Raw genomic sequence first — 16,856 nt, forward strand, 5'->3', positions numbered from 1 at the left:
TACACGGCGCTCTGTCAAAATGTTTCAGTACGACTGGTAAACTACAAAGCCGCACCGCGGTAAACACCGGTACTGTGCTTACTCCTAGTTCAACACCACTTGTGTGTGTATAAAGACCCCAAAATGGCACCTTTCAAGAGACACGCTTACGACGCTATTCTATTATATGCGCCTTATAATCCGGTGCGCCCTATATATAAAAACAGTTCTAAAATAGGCCATTCATTGAAGGTGCGCCTTATAATCCGGTGCGCTTTATAGTGCGGAAAATACGGTAATTATAACCCCTGTTATCCTTGACTCGGCTGTTCCGCGCTGGGGCATCCTGTCAATTCAGGTGCGGCTGCCTAACTGAGCTAGGGGTTGGTTGGGCAGCATTTGGGATACTAAGTTGTAATAGAAGCTGGTATAAAATTCCAACCTAGCTGACACCAAACCTCATGCTGAGTTTTACAGCAGTGATGTCACCAAGGTGCCTTGGCCAACAATCACTCTGCTAAGAAATACTTGGCTGCTTGATGACAAACTGGAAGTGTTGCTTAGAGGACTTGTAAGTTGTCTTTATCCTTTTAACTCTTTGATCACTTCCATAATGAGAAGATGTCCTCCATCACACAGACCTTCTGTGTGCTACCCTCATCTAGTTTAGCCCGCGAGCCAACGCGGTTTACCGGGGTGTGGCCATTGCCGCTACGGTACATTGGCCATTCTTGGAGCCATAGATGAGAGTTGGGCCAGTGATGAAGACCAGTGCCAGTAGTCCATCCAAGGGATTTGGCTGAATGCTGAAACAAAGGTACAAATTCTACCACCACACCCATACACCCCATGTATCAGTGCTACAAATATCAATTACTTAGAAGTTTTTTTTCTTTAAATCAAAATTGTGCAAAATTTAGAAAATGTTTAGTCAGAAGGCTTAAAGTGTAGCATATGTAGCTCTAGAGTACTTAAAAACATAGAAATAGACACCAAGATCATTCAAATCGGGGAAATACAAACAGTTTTATGAAGAAAACAAATTTCAGGAGGCCCAATTGGCGGCCATCTTGAAAAATAGCCGCCATCTTGGATTTTTTAATGGCCAATCAGGCAGATTTGACCAGATACCTCTGGAGAACAACTCCACCAAATTTCATGCTTGTATCATAATTTGCACGATTCTTATTAAAAATTGCTTTTATCTGCCCCACTATGACTTAAAGTCACTGCACTTGCTTTTGCTGCTGAATGCTGGGTGTACTAATTACTGCTGGACTTTTCCTCACTTCTCTGGAGACAACACGAGCGGATTGTCAACTGGAAGCAGCATCAGACCAGAGAGTATTTCACCAGACCGTGAGTAAGCCGCCTCTTCGGTGTGTTTCCCTCTGTGTTTCTACTGTGTGTGCCCCATGCAAACGCTGTCTTGCAATGTAGCCTACTTACATTTACTGAACGTCTGTTTAAGGTGGAGCTTTCAATTCTCATATAATGGTGGACAGTTTAATGAATAATAATACATTACATTTTTGCCATTAGGCCCAGGTTGCCTAATGGTGAATTCTGTCCATTGTGTTTTTTTCCTGAATCAAAGTGTATTTCACTGGTGTTTCTGACTGTGAGTAGCCGCAACTTGGGTGTGTGACACAACTATGACATGGCAGGTGTTATTGACCAAGAAGTCAGCCCGTTCACAACAGGCATGCTTTGAACGAGCACTGCACTAGTAATATTAACAGGGCTAAAAAACACAATTCCCTTTTGAAGATGAATATCATGAATGTCGTAAAATCTTTCAAACCTATTTTTTTAAATAATAGCTATAATAATATAATATGAACCATATTCATAATTCAGTTAAGAGTGAGCTTTTTCCAAATGGATGGGATTAATGAATGACACCTGTAACAGGACATAAATTAGGAAAGATAATATTCTGACTATAGCCTGCAAGTGTAGAAATGTGAAACTCCTTTGAAAATGTGCACTAATGACGAAGCTGGTAGCTCTGTGGCTATATTTGGTTAATATGTGAGCTCAAGTAAAAACCCAGATGGTCTGCAAAGTCTGGATTTGCTCATTTATACATTTTTATTGTGTTTCAACAACAGTTCAAACTGTAATGCCCGATGTGTCATTATACAAATTATTAAAAAATATATTCGGCAGGGCAAACATATATTCCACAGCACATTTTAAAATACAAAGTGTTTTCCATACGAAGTGGATCACATTTGAAAATGTTAAACACACATCCAGAAGTCCCAAAGAGATGATTTATTTGCTTTTAGCCTGAAAGAATAACTATCAGTAGAAACCTTGATTAATCATATTTTCTCCTTTTATTATAGTTATGGTGATCAGAATAGTTCAGCAGCAGATTTTGACCAGGACCAGAGAGTCCCCTGCAGGATAGTGTTATTAAGGTTTACTGACTCGTCTGTTTGTATATCCGGGTGCTGGGTGAAGTTAATGGCTCAATAACAGTGAAAGCAGGAGACTGCATGGTGTATGCTCTATAGTATTTAAACATTACCAGTAACTGTGAATAGAAGTAATAATTGCAGTTTGCTAAACCCAAATCCAGAGCATTGTCATTCAGGTTCTGTTTTGCTTTTTCTTCAATTTACAATTTAAATTGAGGAAATATGTAAAACTCCAAAAGGCCAAACATTTACCCTCCAAACACCTCTTAAAAATACAGTACTGGTGTGTGCTTTTTGGTACAAGATATTTAGGTATTTTAGATATAAAATCTGCCTGCCATTAATAAGCACTTAAAGTGCTGCATAAAGTTTAATGTTTTTTGGACACACCACCTGCGAATAATACGCCACTGATGGTGCATATCATTATTTTATTAAGAGATGGTTTAATTTAACAGATGCCAACTTTCCAGTATAATCAGGAGTAATATAAAAGCTGAATTAGATGTACAGTATAGTTAAAATATACAAAGAAAAATCAAATATTTGTACTTTAACAATTAAAGGCAGTTATTGCAATATAAATGCGCATACACACACCTATTACACATTTTTTAAACCTCTCCTATAACACTATAAAATCTGGCAAAGCTACATTTGTGATCTACCTATAAACTGAGAAAGTGTTATATGGTGGATGGACGTGACAGTAAGACTGTCTTTCCTATGAGTCAGAGTCCTCCTCGTCATAGTAGCGGTTCCTCTTGATTATATCCTCTGCACTCAGCTCCTCTGCATCACTTCCTTCCTTGTCCTCCTCCCAGAAGCCCACATCCTGGGAGGCGCGGTTCTGTTTTGGCTGTAAAGGTGGAGAAGAGGACGGGGAGATTTCCGGGGAGATGCTTCTAAGAGATCCTTCTTCTACGGCAATCTTCTCTGCTGCTGCCTTTCCTCTCTTCTGTACTTGTTTGTCTCTTTCTTCCTGTTGCTCTGTCTCCATGTCCTCCTCTGAGGTGGCCTCGCTTTCCTTTGCTGTGTCTTGGCTCTGAATTTGAGGCATCGACTTCTCTTTTTTCTCCTGCCGTTTCCCCTGCTGAAGCTCCGGCTTATTTTCCTTGGGTGGTTCTTCAGATGCGTTTTTTTCCTCGAATGACGCTTTCCATTCCAGCGGGGATTTGAGAGGGCGACGAGGTTCCCTGGGTCCCAGACTGTTTGCAGGGTTGGGTTTAGCTGCGATTGTAAAAGGCCGAATGCGCTCCTTTAGAGAAGAGCTCCTCCTCAGGCTCTTCAGTTCAGCTCGGTCTGAGCTCTGGAAGGATGATGGCGCCTCGTCCCCTGGAGGCCACTTGGCTCTCCACGGTCGGCCTGAAGAAACTCCCTCCGTGACTGGACTAAGTGCTGTCCCAGAGGGGTCTTCACCAGCTGGGGGAGGCCAGGCGATTCTCAGCCTGCGTTTCTCAGTAGACTCAAGCTTCTCACCAGACCTGGCATGTGTCTGCACACGTGTCTCCAGTAAGGCAGTCAGGTCTGTCACCTTAACCTGTGGGGATGCTTCAACAGCTGGGGTCTCCTGTTTGTCTGAGGTACTCTCAGCTGGACGCGCCACCACTGCTGGTTCCTCTTGTTCCTTTGGCTTCACCTCTTCCTCACCTTGGTCTCCATCGTCACGAGGCTCCCAAAGCTCCTTGTGAGGCCGATGGCCAAAGCCCTCATCGTAGTTGCCTTTAGCTTTAAACAGCTGGCTGAAATGGGGCTTGCAGTAGACGTTGCCATGCAGAGAGGCAAAACTCCCAAGACTTGAAATAGAGAGCAGCAAAGATATTATTCAGAAAATGTCCCTTTCTGTGGTTCTTGAACAGGAAGCCACTGAGGAGGCATTTCAAAGTTCAAAGACATGACAAAAATCAGGGAATATGCAACAGTGCAAGACTAACCTGAGCGTTGTGTTGCAGTGAACACAGCGGAAGCAACCTTTGTGGTAGACATGCTGAAGAGCCATCAGTCTCTCCAGCGGGTACACAGTCTTTAGACAAGCAACGCACGTCTCCTTCACCGGTGGGCTGAACTTCTACACACACACACACACACACACACACACACACACACACACACACACACACACACACACACACACACACACACACACACACACACACACACACACACACACACACACACACACACACACACACACACACACACACACACACACACACACACACACACACACACACACACACACACACACACACACACACATACACACACACACATACACACACACACATAATAAACCAGGGTTGAATTCAGACCTTTCTCTTGATGATTCATGCATGTCTCCTGCTTGTGTGATGACAGACTCACCCTTGATGCTTTAGGTTGCTCGCTGCTCTCCCCTGAAGCTTTAGGTTGCTCGCTGCTCTCCCCTGAAACAGACAAAAACACTTCAGTCTGTGTTGTACCTCAGAAGCCAGCTGAAAAGGTCAATCAAACCAAACTTTACCTCATTCTAGGTGTCAAAGTTATTTGGGTATATTAACAAAGTAGTCAATGCTCTATTTCACACGTAATACTGTATCAAGAACATTAATATTGGAACATGTCCTCGGAGAATCCACTAAGACTCACCATTGCACTCAGGTGCAGGATTCTGGTTCTGATTTACTGGTGCAGATGTTTTAGGAGCAGGCACCTCTGGGGCCAGACCCTGGAGGAAACACAAAGTGAAAGAAGAGAGGGAAACAAACACTTTTTTATCAAACACCCACTGTTAACCCGTCATTTATAACACATATTAAAAACTTAAATTAAAAGTTTTTTATATTTCAGTCATATTTTAGAGAGATTATGTTTTTGTAGTTAAATGTTTTGTTTTGAACATGAACTCACAGCGCGAGAGGTGCCTTGTTTAGAAACAGCAGCCTGGTATTTGGCCATCTTCTCCTTCATGGATGTGGACTCCAGTACTCTGTCGTGCACAGACAGACCTAAAGCAAAAGAGATAATCACACTTAATGCTTCAACTGTATTCTGCAGTAAAGTCAGATCAAATCTATGGCTGCATTTCCCTGAAACAGCAAGAGATTGCTTTTCAGTTTAAAAGTGCTATTCATGATCCAGTTGTGGCACATACTATTGTGTTCCTAGAAACAAAACTGAGTAGTTTTGTGATTAAAGGTTCGGCACTTTAATTATTCAAAGGGCAGTGTGTATTTGTCTTTACCACCATGTTGGTCCATGTCCTCTGATGAAGTACTGCTTATTGTTGTCCTGCCGCCCTGTAAGAGTAAAATGATCGTTGGAATCAGAGGTTCAGTTTGCAAAACTGCTGCTGTAAACTCTTGTATGCACCAAGTACACCAACACTGTTTCCTATCCCAGCTGCAGTTGATTGGATTCATCACTTGTTTAAGTTTTACTGCCTCCCATTCGTCCAAACAAACTATTACTCTCATATTACATAAAACACAGACTCTTTGCAGTTACATTTCTATTCAGAGTTAAGACAACCACACTGCTGTGATGTAGAGGCCATAACCGATTTTTTTATTGCAATAAAGTGAACCTACATAGAAAATTTAATTTTACTTGTCAGTAATGTTTAATTATTTCTATTACTTGTTATTTCCCAGTAATGTATAGAATAGAAGTTTACTGAAATAACATAGTAAAAGTGGTTCAGTTTGTGTGTGATTAAATCCCAAAGGACACTATTCTAGCCTCTGTCGATTAGTGTAAAGGGCGATAGAGAGGCAAAAATAATTATGTATGAGACAAAGATATTCAGGTATTACGGTTTAAGTACAAGTTTCACAGCCTAAATGGATATCACAAGTCATCAGGACAGGTGTAAAAGCATCCCACACAGGTCAGCGCTGTGTTGAGGAACATTGGCAGAACATTCAGCTTAACACAGATAGACTTCAAATATCTTCCGTTGTTTCAGGTATTGTCCAGAATTATTGTTGACACGTGAAGCTTCAGGTGCATTATGTCCTGACTCCATATTCTACCTCTGACACGGTGTCATAAGCAGTTCTTTATTGCATACTTTCCAAACACCAAACTACAGGCTCCACCTCAGCAACACTCAGCCACAAAGATGCCTTCGACCTGCAGTCCAAAGAAGCAACACTATTCCATTGCACTTTACTAAAAGAATGAGCTCTGTGCGTGTATGCCGACGTGCTACCAACACTAATGTGTTAACCAGACAGTTTGGACCAATTAAAATAACCCATTGCTTCAGGCTGCTTCCCTGGGACTGTGTAGTCCTGTTGTGCCACCATCTTCCTCAGCCACCTAAATACAAACACCAACTGCATAATACAACACTCAAAACATCAGTTAGACGAGTGCACGGGTGCATTAACCTACAGTGCTTGTGATCACTGAATAAGAAGAGATTCAACCTTTCCAGTCAGTATTGACAGAGTAAGTGTTACAACACTCCTAGTCTTTCCTGTAAATGTTCACCAGTGACTTTTACACTTCTTCTTTCCTAGTGGTGGCGTTAGTCATACTGTTGAGCAAATTTGAAAAAACTGCAGAAAAAAAAAAAAGATTCATTTTTGCTTGATTATTGATATTAATTTATGAAGTGGTGTGAAGACTGCTGCACAGATGACATAAAAACTGGGAAATCTAAAACTGAAGGCCAGGACTGTTAGATATCCAGAATACACACTGCGGCTAAAGGAAAATGAGATAAAGCCAGTTGCTCGTCAGAGCTGATCCTCTGAAGTAAGAAACAGCCCTGAGTCAGGAATGTTCCTGCATTCCTCTGTTACGGAAGGTAAAGAGTGGAGAGCTTGTTGTTTTGGGTTGAGAGGGAGAGAGAGACACAGAGAGAGAGAGAGAGTGGAAGGGAGAGACAGAAATGAGTGGGGGGGGGAGAGACGGGCCTAAATCCAGGTGGAACAAGACTACTTCAGAAAATACAGGGAACAGAGAGAACTATGAGGGATGAGACAATCTTCAACACATAACTGTGATTAGCACTGAGAATTTAGGGTCAAGGAAAGGAGCGTGGCTTTAACTAACGAGTGACTTCTTTTCTCTCTTTAACGTGTGTTAACCAATTACATAGTCCCAGATTCACAATAGAAATAACATTACTAATCACTGTGTTCAGTTTAGTTTAGTATCAGTTACTTTTAGTTTGCTGTAGGGCGGGATAATTAGTGCATAACAAGCCTTGTAAATTAGGATCAAAGTGGTTGCGAGTTCCTTTAAAGTTGGTAATTAAAGCAGCTGCAGGTTATGCGACATAAAGTCAACCACATGTGAAAAGCAGTCTCCCTTTTTGTCTAAAGAAAGGTTCAGAAAATGTGCTTTACAGGGCTGACCAACACCAGTAATCCCAGCCATTAACATTGTGGTCACAGTTAATGCCTGGGGAACATGGCCAATAGATGCACAGTTGGCAAAAACAAGAGACTAGGAGCCTCATGCACAAAGCATTCATGCAAACCAATGTGATCTCAATTCATTTTGCCAGTTTTGTGGCTACTTAAATCATGTGTGAGAAGAGAAAATGATCTGATCTGTCTGTAGCTACCTTGCTCATGGTATTCTCTCCCCTCTCGAACTTCATCTTGGTCAGTGGCACTCTGGGTTTTTCATAAGAGGCACGGGGGCTGGTTGGAACTTGCTCATCAAGCTTTCCGGGTCTTTCATGGTGGGTCAGCTCATCCCTGTCCATCCCTCTCTGCTCTTCACCTTCGGATGCTTCTGGAACTGCTGCGGGCTTCAGGACACGACTGGCTGGTTGCTGTCCTCCCTGATCGGTCGGCAGGCCGGGGCTCTTTAACGGAGGACAGGGCTCGGTGATAGAAGCAGGCCTGGCCAGAGCAGGAGGCCTGCAGTGAGTGCTGGACTGGCTAGGAGGTGGGACAGAAGAAGGCTTCTGTGCCTGCTCCCAACGCTTCTTCAGAGCACTGAGGTTGCCTAACCGCAGTGAGAGTGATGCACTCTCAGCAGACTGTGAGCAAGACAAGAAGAGATTCAAAATTAAAAGGGAAAAGCAACAGTATACTTTCAGTTCTTTTCATTCTGTTCACGGGCTGAATTTCCATTTGGCAACAAACACAGCACAACTCAAAGCCCTATTCAGCTTCACTGACAGATTAGGTGAACAGCTGTTTAAAGTTGATCCAGGAAGTTGATGTTTTGCTGAAGGCAACAACTGGCTCAAGATGGATATGGCTGAGCTGAGCATGCAGGCAGACTTTTTTTCAGCTGCATTCCTTTCCACATGACAACTTCACCTTTCCCTAAAAACACTGAGGAGGGCTCTGTTCACCACTCAGCCATTCATGACAATGAAACATGCTGAGCAGCAGACAGACCAACAGGAGGCACACTACTGCCGCGTGACCGCTGGGAACTTCCTTTAAGTATAAAAGAGGAATGACACGTGGAAGAAAGAGGATGTGGAAATATGAATAAATCTCTCTCATATAAGTAAACTAATCCGCTAATAAATATTAGAAGCAAGCCTTCATGTTGAGGTCAGGTCAGTCGGAAAGATTAAAACATTATTATATTGTAAAAAACACAATTCCTCAAAAAAAACTAGCAACTACAAAATATTGTTTGACTCAATTTAAAAATAAATTGAAATGAGAAACAAACAAAAAGACTCAATTAGTCCCGAAAAGACTTAACTACATAGCGTATGAGTACAGCAAACTAAATCTGGTGCATCTACAAGTAAGTTATATGAACATGCACAAACACAGACAAAGAAGAAAGAAATAAGAACATAAGAATAAAGTACTGAACAAAAGGGACAAAAAACCCAAAGTGCACAAAAAAAAAAACCACACAATTACTGTCTTTGTGAGGCAAGTCCAGGGTGAGCGGAGAGAACTGGACAGTGACAAGATTGTTCCCGTTTTTGTTCAAAAAGAGAAACCTCTGTGAATGCGTTGGATTACCCAAACGAGGTGTAACCACAACTTGACAGCAAGGTAAGTGAGAGTCCTTTGGTTGGTCCTTCTTTTACAAGTCAGTTTGTTGAACGAAAAAGATCTCCCAGATGTTTGCAGCAAGACAAAGTCTGCTCGTTAGAGCTCGTCGCCCCTTTAACACCAGAGAAGAGAATGAAAGAGAGCCAGAATAACCAGGAAACCAGAGCAGGAAATGATACATTCAGGGAAAAGTTAACTCTTTGTTCGCTGTGTCGGCTTTGACATTTTTCCACTCACAAAGTATATCTGAAGATAATGGCACTTCAAAATCTCTCATTCATCCAGAAGGAACAAAGGTTTAAGATAACGCAAAACAATTACACAAAATATGCTTTACAAACATTGAGCCAATACAGAGTTTTATACAGAATTTTACCACTACTCAGAACTCCGATACAGGGAGGTTGTAAAATACAAGCTCCAATGACAGATGCTAACTGAAGTCAAGATCAGGGCAGCGTTACAATATTACAAGCAAAATGTTTGGAATTTCTCTTGGGGGGGGCCATAGATTTCTCAGCTTTAAAAGTATTCACAAAATATTTTTAACCATAAATGTGGAATCTCTTTGTTTCACACAAGTTAGAATTTTCTGCAAATGCATCCTGTTCAGGCCGGAGATTAATCTGACTTGATTGATGGGAGTGTTAAAGCCAACATATAAGCATAAAAAGGAGATAAAACACGCTGTAGACGTGTGAGAGCACCCCTACAATTCACTCACAGATAAAGATGCCTTGAACCTTCCAACGTATTTCTTACTGAGGACAGAGAAACTAACAAAATCCTGAAACGACAGAGCATTGTACCAAAACCAAACCAATAATAGGAAGGAAAAGCTTGTGGACAATATTTGATATTTTAAAACATGTTTAATGCTGTATCTATGTAATTTATCTAAATAACTAAAGGTTTCATTGTCATGTTTGAAAAGTCCCCCCTTCCCCCAACTCCCCCTCCCCCTCACACAGACACAGACACAGACAGACAGATGGTCTTTTGCGCCGCTCATTCAAACTTGTGTAATCCTTGAATATTTGAACTGGACTCCCGTACCCCTGTACCAGTGGCATCAGCTCATTTCCATACATACTATTGGTTCCTGAGAATGATTACGAATCAATCACACTAACATTTCTATAAAAAAAGGACCTGACAACCTGAACTTATGCAGAGAAATATGCCTTCAGAGCATCTTTTAAGTTCTATTCTTTAAATGCTACATGTGGTTACGCAGGAAAGTTTCTTTCACAGATAGTATGTTCATAGCAAGTTTCTACTGGAGTAAAAAACAAACAAAGCCTTCTTGTCATTGTCATTACCAGCCAGATTGTTAAACAAAGACTACAGGAGCTTACAATCTTTCAAAGCAGCTGGCTCACACAGACAATGCATACAGTATACATTCACAGCAATATTACCTTAGATTTCCTCATGATATGAGCTGATCAGTTACTCATTAATCTCAGTCCTGCTTTGTTTATGCGTCTTTCACACTGACAAAGCAGTTCACCTACAGTTGGAGCTACAAAGAGCATTTCAAGGGGATTACACTGAAGTAGGATTATGGGTTTGATAGCCTGCCCATCTCAACAAGTGGCCTATGAGAGGTCCGCCAAGACGAGACATATTGCCAAGTTGGCATGGTGAGTGTGTGTGTGTGCAACAATTAGTTTAGCTCCACCAGCTACTGAGCAAATGAAGCAAGACATGCAGCATACACACACTTCATTTAAGCATGTATGTTTGCTAGGAGAGGCTTATCAAAATGCTGTAAGCAAGATGTGTCATAGATTTAGATTTTCATGTGAGAAACTTTGTCATTCGTATATTAAATTCAGGAAGAGCTTTACAATACTAGTTCACAAACCCCAAGAAATGTCTCCAAACTGAAATAAAATGTCTCCATCATTCTTTACAGTTATACTTACTCCTTTTTTCTTCTCGGTACTGGCCACCTCAGCAGCTCTCTGGTATCTGAGAAAGACAAGACGCAACACTGACCTCTGGTGACTCAAAACAAGAATCGAACACTGTAAAAACAGAGATTTTCATAATTTTTTGATTTTAGTATTTTGGGTGTCATTTAGCTCACAGCTTGTTTAGATATAGTTTTAGACATATTCTCTATTCCAACTGTCCAACATCTTTCAACATAATATCTGTAAGAACGCTGAGGGAACCGGAATTCTCATGACCAGCAAGACCAAACACGAAAACTGAAAAGAAAAGACTGAAAAGCAGGTGTTACTCACTTGGAGAAGCGTTCAGCGATGGCGTTGTTTTTCCCTCGGCCGCTGAGGGACAGCTCCTTCGCAGTGACGCGCACGGACTGTGCCGTCCAGGCCCGTCGATTGAATGGACCACTTTCCATCTCTGGCTGCTATCTAAAATACCTGAAATACAAACAACCTTATTACTACACCTATTGTAACTCTTCACCTCCAAATTACTCCCCAAACCTTTACCGGAGAAAACTAAACTTTAGACATGACGTCACTTTCTGCTGAGCCCCATCCTGGATTTGAATTTGTTTGCATCTTGTACTCAGAAAATAAGATCGTCCTCTCCATCCTCTACTCTGCATTTGTCCAGCAGTTTACTTTCCATCCGACTATAGAATCATCTGACATCTACAAGGTGTGGGTTAGGTGATTGAAACCGCCATTCTGAAAGTGCTGCATGGCAAAACCACTTAGATGTGTACCGACTCTTCCGTGGGTTGGTAGCAGAGTAGAGGAGCTATCTGCTGTCTGAGATCACGGATTTGCTCGTTTGTAACATGATCTCCATCAGTTTACCTCTTGTCACACCAAAACACTACCTGACATGCATACCAAAGAGTGGTTGACCATGTTTATTATCATACAGTTATGCAAACCAGTCGACATGTTCAAACTTGCATTCCGACCCGTGCCGCATGATTACAAGATGGAAACACAAGTGTGAGCACATTATCATTATGAAAGGATAACTCATCATAAGCGACGTTCACAAAAGACCAGAGGAAAGCAGCGCCCCACAACCGTACTGCATGACACACAGAGTATTTCTTTAACTTCACTCGAACAAACCTACACTTAAATAAGGGCGACAGACCGATCACGAGCCTGTTATGCAGTTTCTGTGTCTGGAGAGACTGTCAGACCATGAATACTCCTTTTAGCGCTCAGACAGTATATTACAACCATGTGTTTAAATCACCACTGTCCGCAGCCGACTCAATAATCATTGCTCTCACTATCAGGGCCTTTTCACTCAGGTGCACCTATTACACTCAGATGCAAAGCGATACTGGTGACAAGTAGAGTGAGGACTTTGGACTAAACTGAATTTTAACGTAAAATGCATTCTAAAAAACTGTTCAATGTTAAACCTGGCTGTATTACAGAGTTAGGCCTACCCGTTTAGATAAATACAATATATAATTATATATAATTACTTTATGTATTGGCAAGTGTTTTTTGGGCAGAAGCATATATTAGTAAGACACACCATAATGATATTAAGAACGGTCCGTTGCTCAAGCACTTTTATTAGGTTCTTAATGCTGAATAGTTTGGGACTGTTTACTGTTGCTATAGGCTTTGAGGTCTGATGGGCAATTTAGCTCCCCATGCCTGTTGATTAGTTGCATGTTGTACTGTGTATAGTTATTATTAAACGGGTTCCTGGGTTTTAAGCACAAAATAATTTAACTTGATGGCCATGCTGAAATGATTTGTTAACTTCTTCTTTTCTACCTGTAAGTAGACCTGTAAGTCTGTTTGCAGGATATCAAGCCAGCATCTGCATGACAGGCAGACAGGGACACACCCTGAACAGGTCAGCAGGCCATTAAAGGGAAAACACAATGGGAGTGAGGTCAGAGCCTTTTGCATATCTTCAAACTGTTAAAAGAAGCCAGAGCAACAAAAACAAAAGGGAGAACACATGAACTCCCTACAGAAATGACGTGTGTCGAGAATCAAAACTCAAGTCTATCCCGCTCATTCATCAGCGCACAAAGAGAAGAGCAGAGCTGAACAGGGCTGTCTGCTGAAAACCATTACACAGCAGGAAATGCTTCTAATTATTTTAAATAAGAAGTAGGGTGGGGTCATAGCACGCTTTTCCTGTATGTGAAAACAATCTTAGTGCTTTACGTTTTGATTCTCTTTTGTATTACCTGGTTTGGAAACCTAAGAGAAAAGACAATAAATTGCCTTCTGAAATTACCAATTAATCTCTAGGTCACAATTCAAATCAAAAGAAAACCTGCACAAATCATTACACATTTAAATTTACATCTACGTGTGCAAAAACCTTTGCAAGTCCAAGAGATAGTGCATAGATTTGCATTTACATAGAATTGGTTTTGTTGTGTTTGGTTAATGGTACTTATTTCACATAGGATTTAGAGGTATAGTTTGCAGTACTACTAATAATGAGCATTTTATCATTTGTGTATGACAGCAGGTTCATTTAATTAGTTATAAATTGCCACACTATCAGCTTCACATTGCACAAAGGATTATTTGCTTTACCTCTCCACGTCCTGGCGTGGTGGCATTACTTTGGAGAGAATACTGACTAACACGTAATGAATCAAAGGTAACAAAAGGTGACAAAATGTAAACAACAGTGGTCCTGTTTCAGCCAGTAGTGAGGTAAACGGAAAGTGGTGCCTTACAACCACCAGAGGCTATGCGCTTTTAAAATCAATGCAAACCACAGCATCTAACTTCATATCCGTCACTTATCAGTGAAAGGTGGGTACTGACCTTTAACCCTCGATTTAAGCCAAGTTGTCCTGAACAAGTAACCAGAACACAGTCAGATACAGTATGACTCATGAGTAAGGAGGAGTCCGCATTGTTTAACGCATGATTGATTGACCAAAGACGCAATTCTAAAAACCAAAAGCACAAAATCTGTTGTTTATATGGAAATAATTGACTTTGAGTCGACGAATCATTACTGAGACAATACAATAAACAGACGTGTGTTGAAGATCGGCAGCGTTTCTCAGACGCCAACGTGTAATTTGGAATAGTTTAATTTCAGGTGTGTAACACGGTAAGCGCTGGTAGAGAACTTGTGTGACGCAAAAGCCAAACTGTAGTTTTAGTATAGTGTTATTAGTTATAAAGTAGTTATAACATATACTTTCATTTATCATATTGTCACATATACGCTGTATCTAGACTGAGGAGTAAAAAGTGAAAACATAAGCCTAATATAACGACGGAGCAGCTGGACTGGTTTGACATCTAATTATCTCGATAGACAGCGAGTCCTCTGGAAGCACGAGCGTTACTATAAAAATCAATCTAATCAACAACAGGCTCGTTTGAAATTTTCAAAATACATACATTTGGTAATTTAACAGCCCTGGCTCGAGTTATTTGCCCATATTTTCACGCCCTTGCTTCGAGTTGTAGCTTACCTGTGCGAACTTCCGTTGTCACTCTTTCTGTGAAACCTTGAGACACCTGACACTCGCTGCCACCGCTGCGTCACCGCCCGGTGAGGTGGAGTGAACACAAAGGTGTCATGGGAGTGGAAGAGCTGGGTCATGTGCTTTATTTGCACCAATGACGTTAGGCATTGCATTGCTACCTGGTACATTTATGCTGGTACGAGCGCCCGGGTGCGCCCCCCCCCCCCCCCCTCCCCGCCCACCCACCCACCCAAATTCCTGAGAACAACAGGCGAAACTCATTCAGTTTTCAAGTGAAGAGAAATCGCTCTCGTTTTCTTACTAGGTTAAATTAAAAGAAAGTAATCATAGTAAACTTTATTTATGTAAAACCTTTCATCAACAAAATGGAGCTCAAAGCGTTATACAAAAAAATGAGAAGAAAACAGACATACAATCGTTACATTTAAAAAGATACTTCGGGTTCAGACATGCTCCAAAAGCAAAGATGACAATGTAGGGTGTGTAAGTGTCATTACTTTACAATAGACTGCATGTTGCATGTAGAACAATACAACATTTCAAATAATAGGCTACCTCTGTGAGATCTTGCATTATTCAATGTAAATGGGAATACAAATAGGTAGTCACTGTGCATGGTGCATTGGATGTTTGTATTACATTTGCCTTCTAAATAAATCCAGCTGGGTGGTGTGAGAAGGGAGTTACAGTATAATAGGCCCCATTGCACACTATGATGAGCTCTATGCACACTAGTTAAGTGCACACACACACACACACACACACACACACACCATTAGGCGTATTTATTTGACCAACAATGTGTTATTACAGTTGAATGAGTCACTTAGGCTATTGTGTAGGGAAGAGCTCTCTTAATTTGAAGAACTTTATGAGGCCAAGAAGTTAAGTCAATGAAAGAGTGCCTTAAGAATTAAAGGTTTCTCTGAATCTCCCAGTCAACCAAAGGAACACACATCTGTCCAGTATTCTACATAACCTAATGAGACAATATATTTAGTTACAGACAGGGGCATTTTTGTCAAGTAACCCAATTTAAAGCTGTTGCTTATTTAAAAACAACATGAATAAACATATTTAATTTACCTTAAGAAATCATTGATGACATATATTATATGTTTTATAATATGATATTATATTTTCAAACTGATGATAATGGTATTATAAACTGTCCACATCACTAAGACTTGACATTAATGTGTTACCCTGGGCAATTTTAATGTTTTTTACACCACATATGGAATACACTTATCGTTGATTTTCATTGCATATAAATAAAATCTAGGATGTATATTTCTAATTAGAAATTCTCCATCATTTTCATTTATTGTCCGGCAAAATTTGATGTTGAAACGCAAATAATCATTCACAATTTTTGAAAAGACTCAACTCTTGTTTTTCAGTTGCCTTTCAGTGTTCTGACGATTTAAACCAATGGATTGTTACTATATTGAAATGCTTTCAGTATCATATAAAGTCTTATGAAAGATTTATGAGGCCAAAATCTCCATTTACTTCTTACTAAACAGGCCCTCTTTGTGTTTATTCTGTAGAGAATAGTGAACGGGGGTTGTTTTTGAACATGGACACAATTTAATTTTACTTCATGCACAAAACATAAAGCATATATTAATTAATTTACCAGGGACAGTGCACATTTGTCAACATTTTAGTTTCCACCTTTAATGTCAATGTGCCAGAGTTAGCTAAATAGCGTTTTTTCATCTGTAGTCACTACATAACCTTCAGCAAGCACAGTACAACACAATAAGGTAAAATACACAAAAACAATCCATAACCAGATATGTAAAGATACACAATCAATACAAGAGCCTATTTCAAAATTCAAATTCAAGGCCAAAAACCAACATTATGTACCATGCTTATTACCTAGTTTTAGGTAAACATGCAACCCAACCACTACGCACAAAAAAATAAAAGAGCAAAGTGCAGAGTAACCTCAAAAAGAAAGATAAACGATTACGTCACCACCCATTAAACGGCCGTTTGGGAGGAGCTATCTCATAACAG

General features: G+C 40.6%; 1 protein-coding gene across 1 annotated transcript; it reads right to left on the reverse strand.

Moving 5' to 3' along the window:
* Positions 1-2,050: 2,050 nt before the first annotated feature.
* On the reverse strand, positions 2,051-11,846 carry LOC142970534 (LIM domain and actin-binding protein 1-like). The gene is made up of 9 exons (XM_076110830.1): positions 11,638-11,846; positions 11,314-11,359; positions 7,969-8,391; positions 5,632-5,686; positions 5,298-5,395; positions 5,037-5,115; positions 4,773-4,834; positions 4,343-4,476; positions 2,051-4,204 (listed from the first exon to the last, which is right to left on the reverse strand). Exons 1-9 carry the CDS (start codon positions 11,754-11,756, stop codon positions 3,133-3,135), a joined length of 2,088 nt encoding a protein of 695 aa, XP_075966945.1. The 5' UTR covers positions 11,757-11,846; the 3' UTR covers positions 2,051-3,132.
* Positions 11,847-16,856: the final 5,010 nt, after the last annotated feature.

Source organism: Anarhichas minor, unplaced genomic scaffold (assembly GCF_050575085.1).
Source record: "Anarhichas minor isolate MPS153535 unplaced genomic scaffold, ASM5057508v1 ptg000043l, whole genome shotgun sequence".
Classification (NCBI taxonomy): Eukaryota; Metazoa; Chordata; class Actinopteri; order Perciformes; family Anarhichadidae; genus Anarhichas; species Anarhichas minor.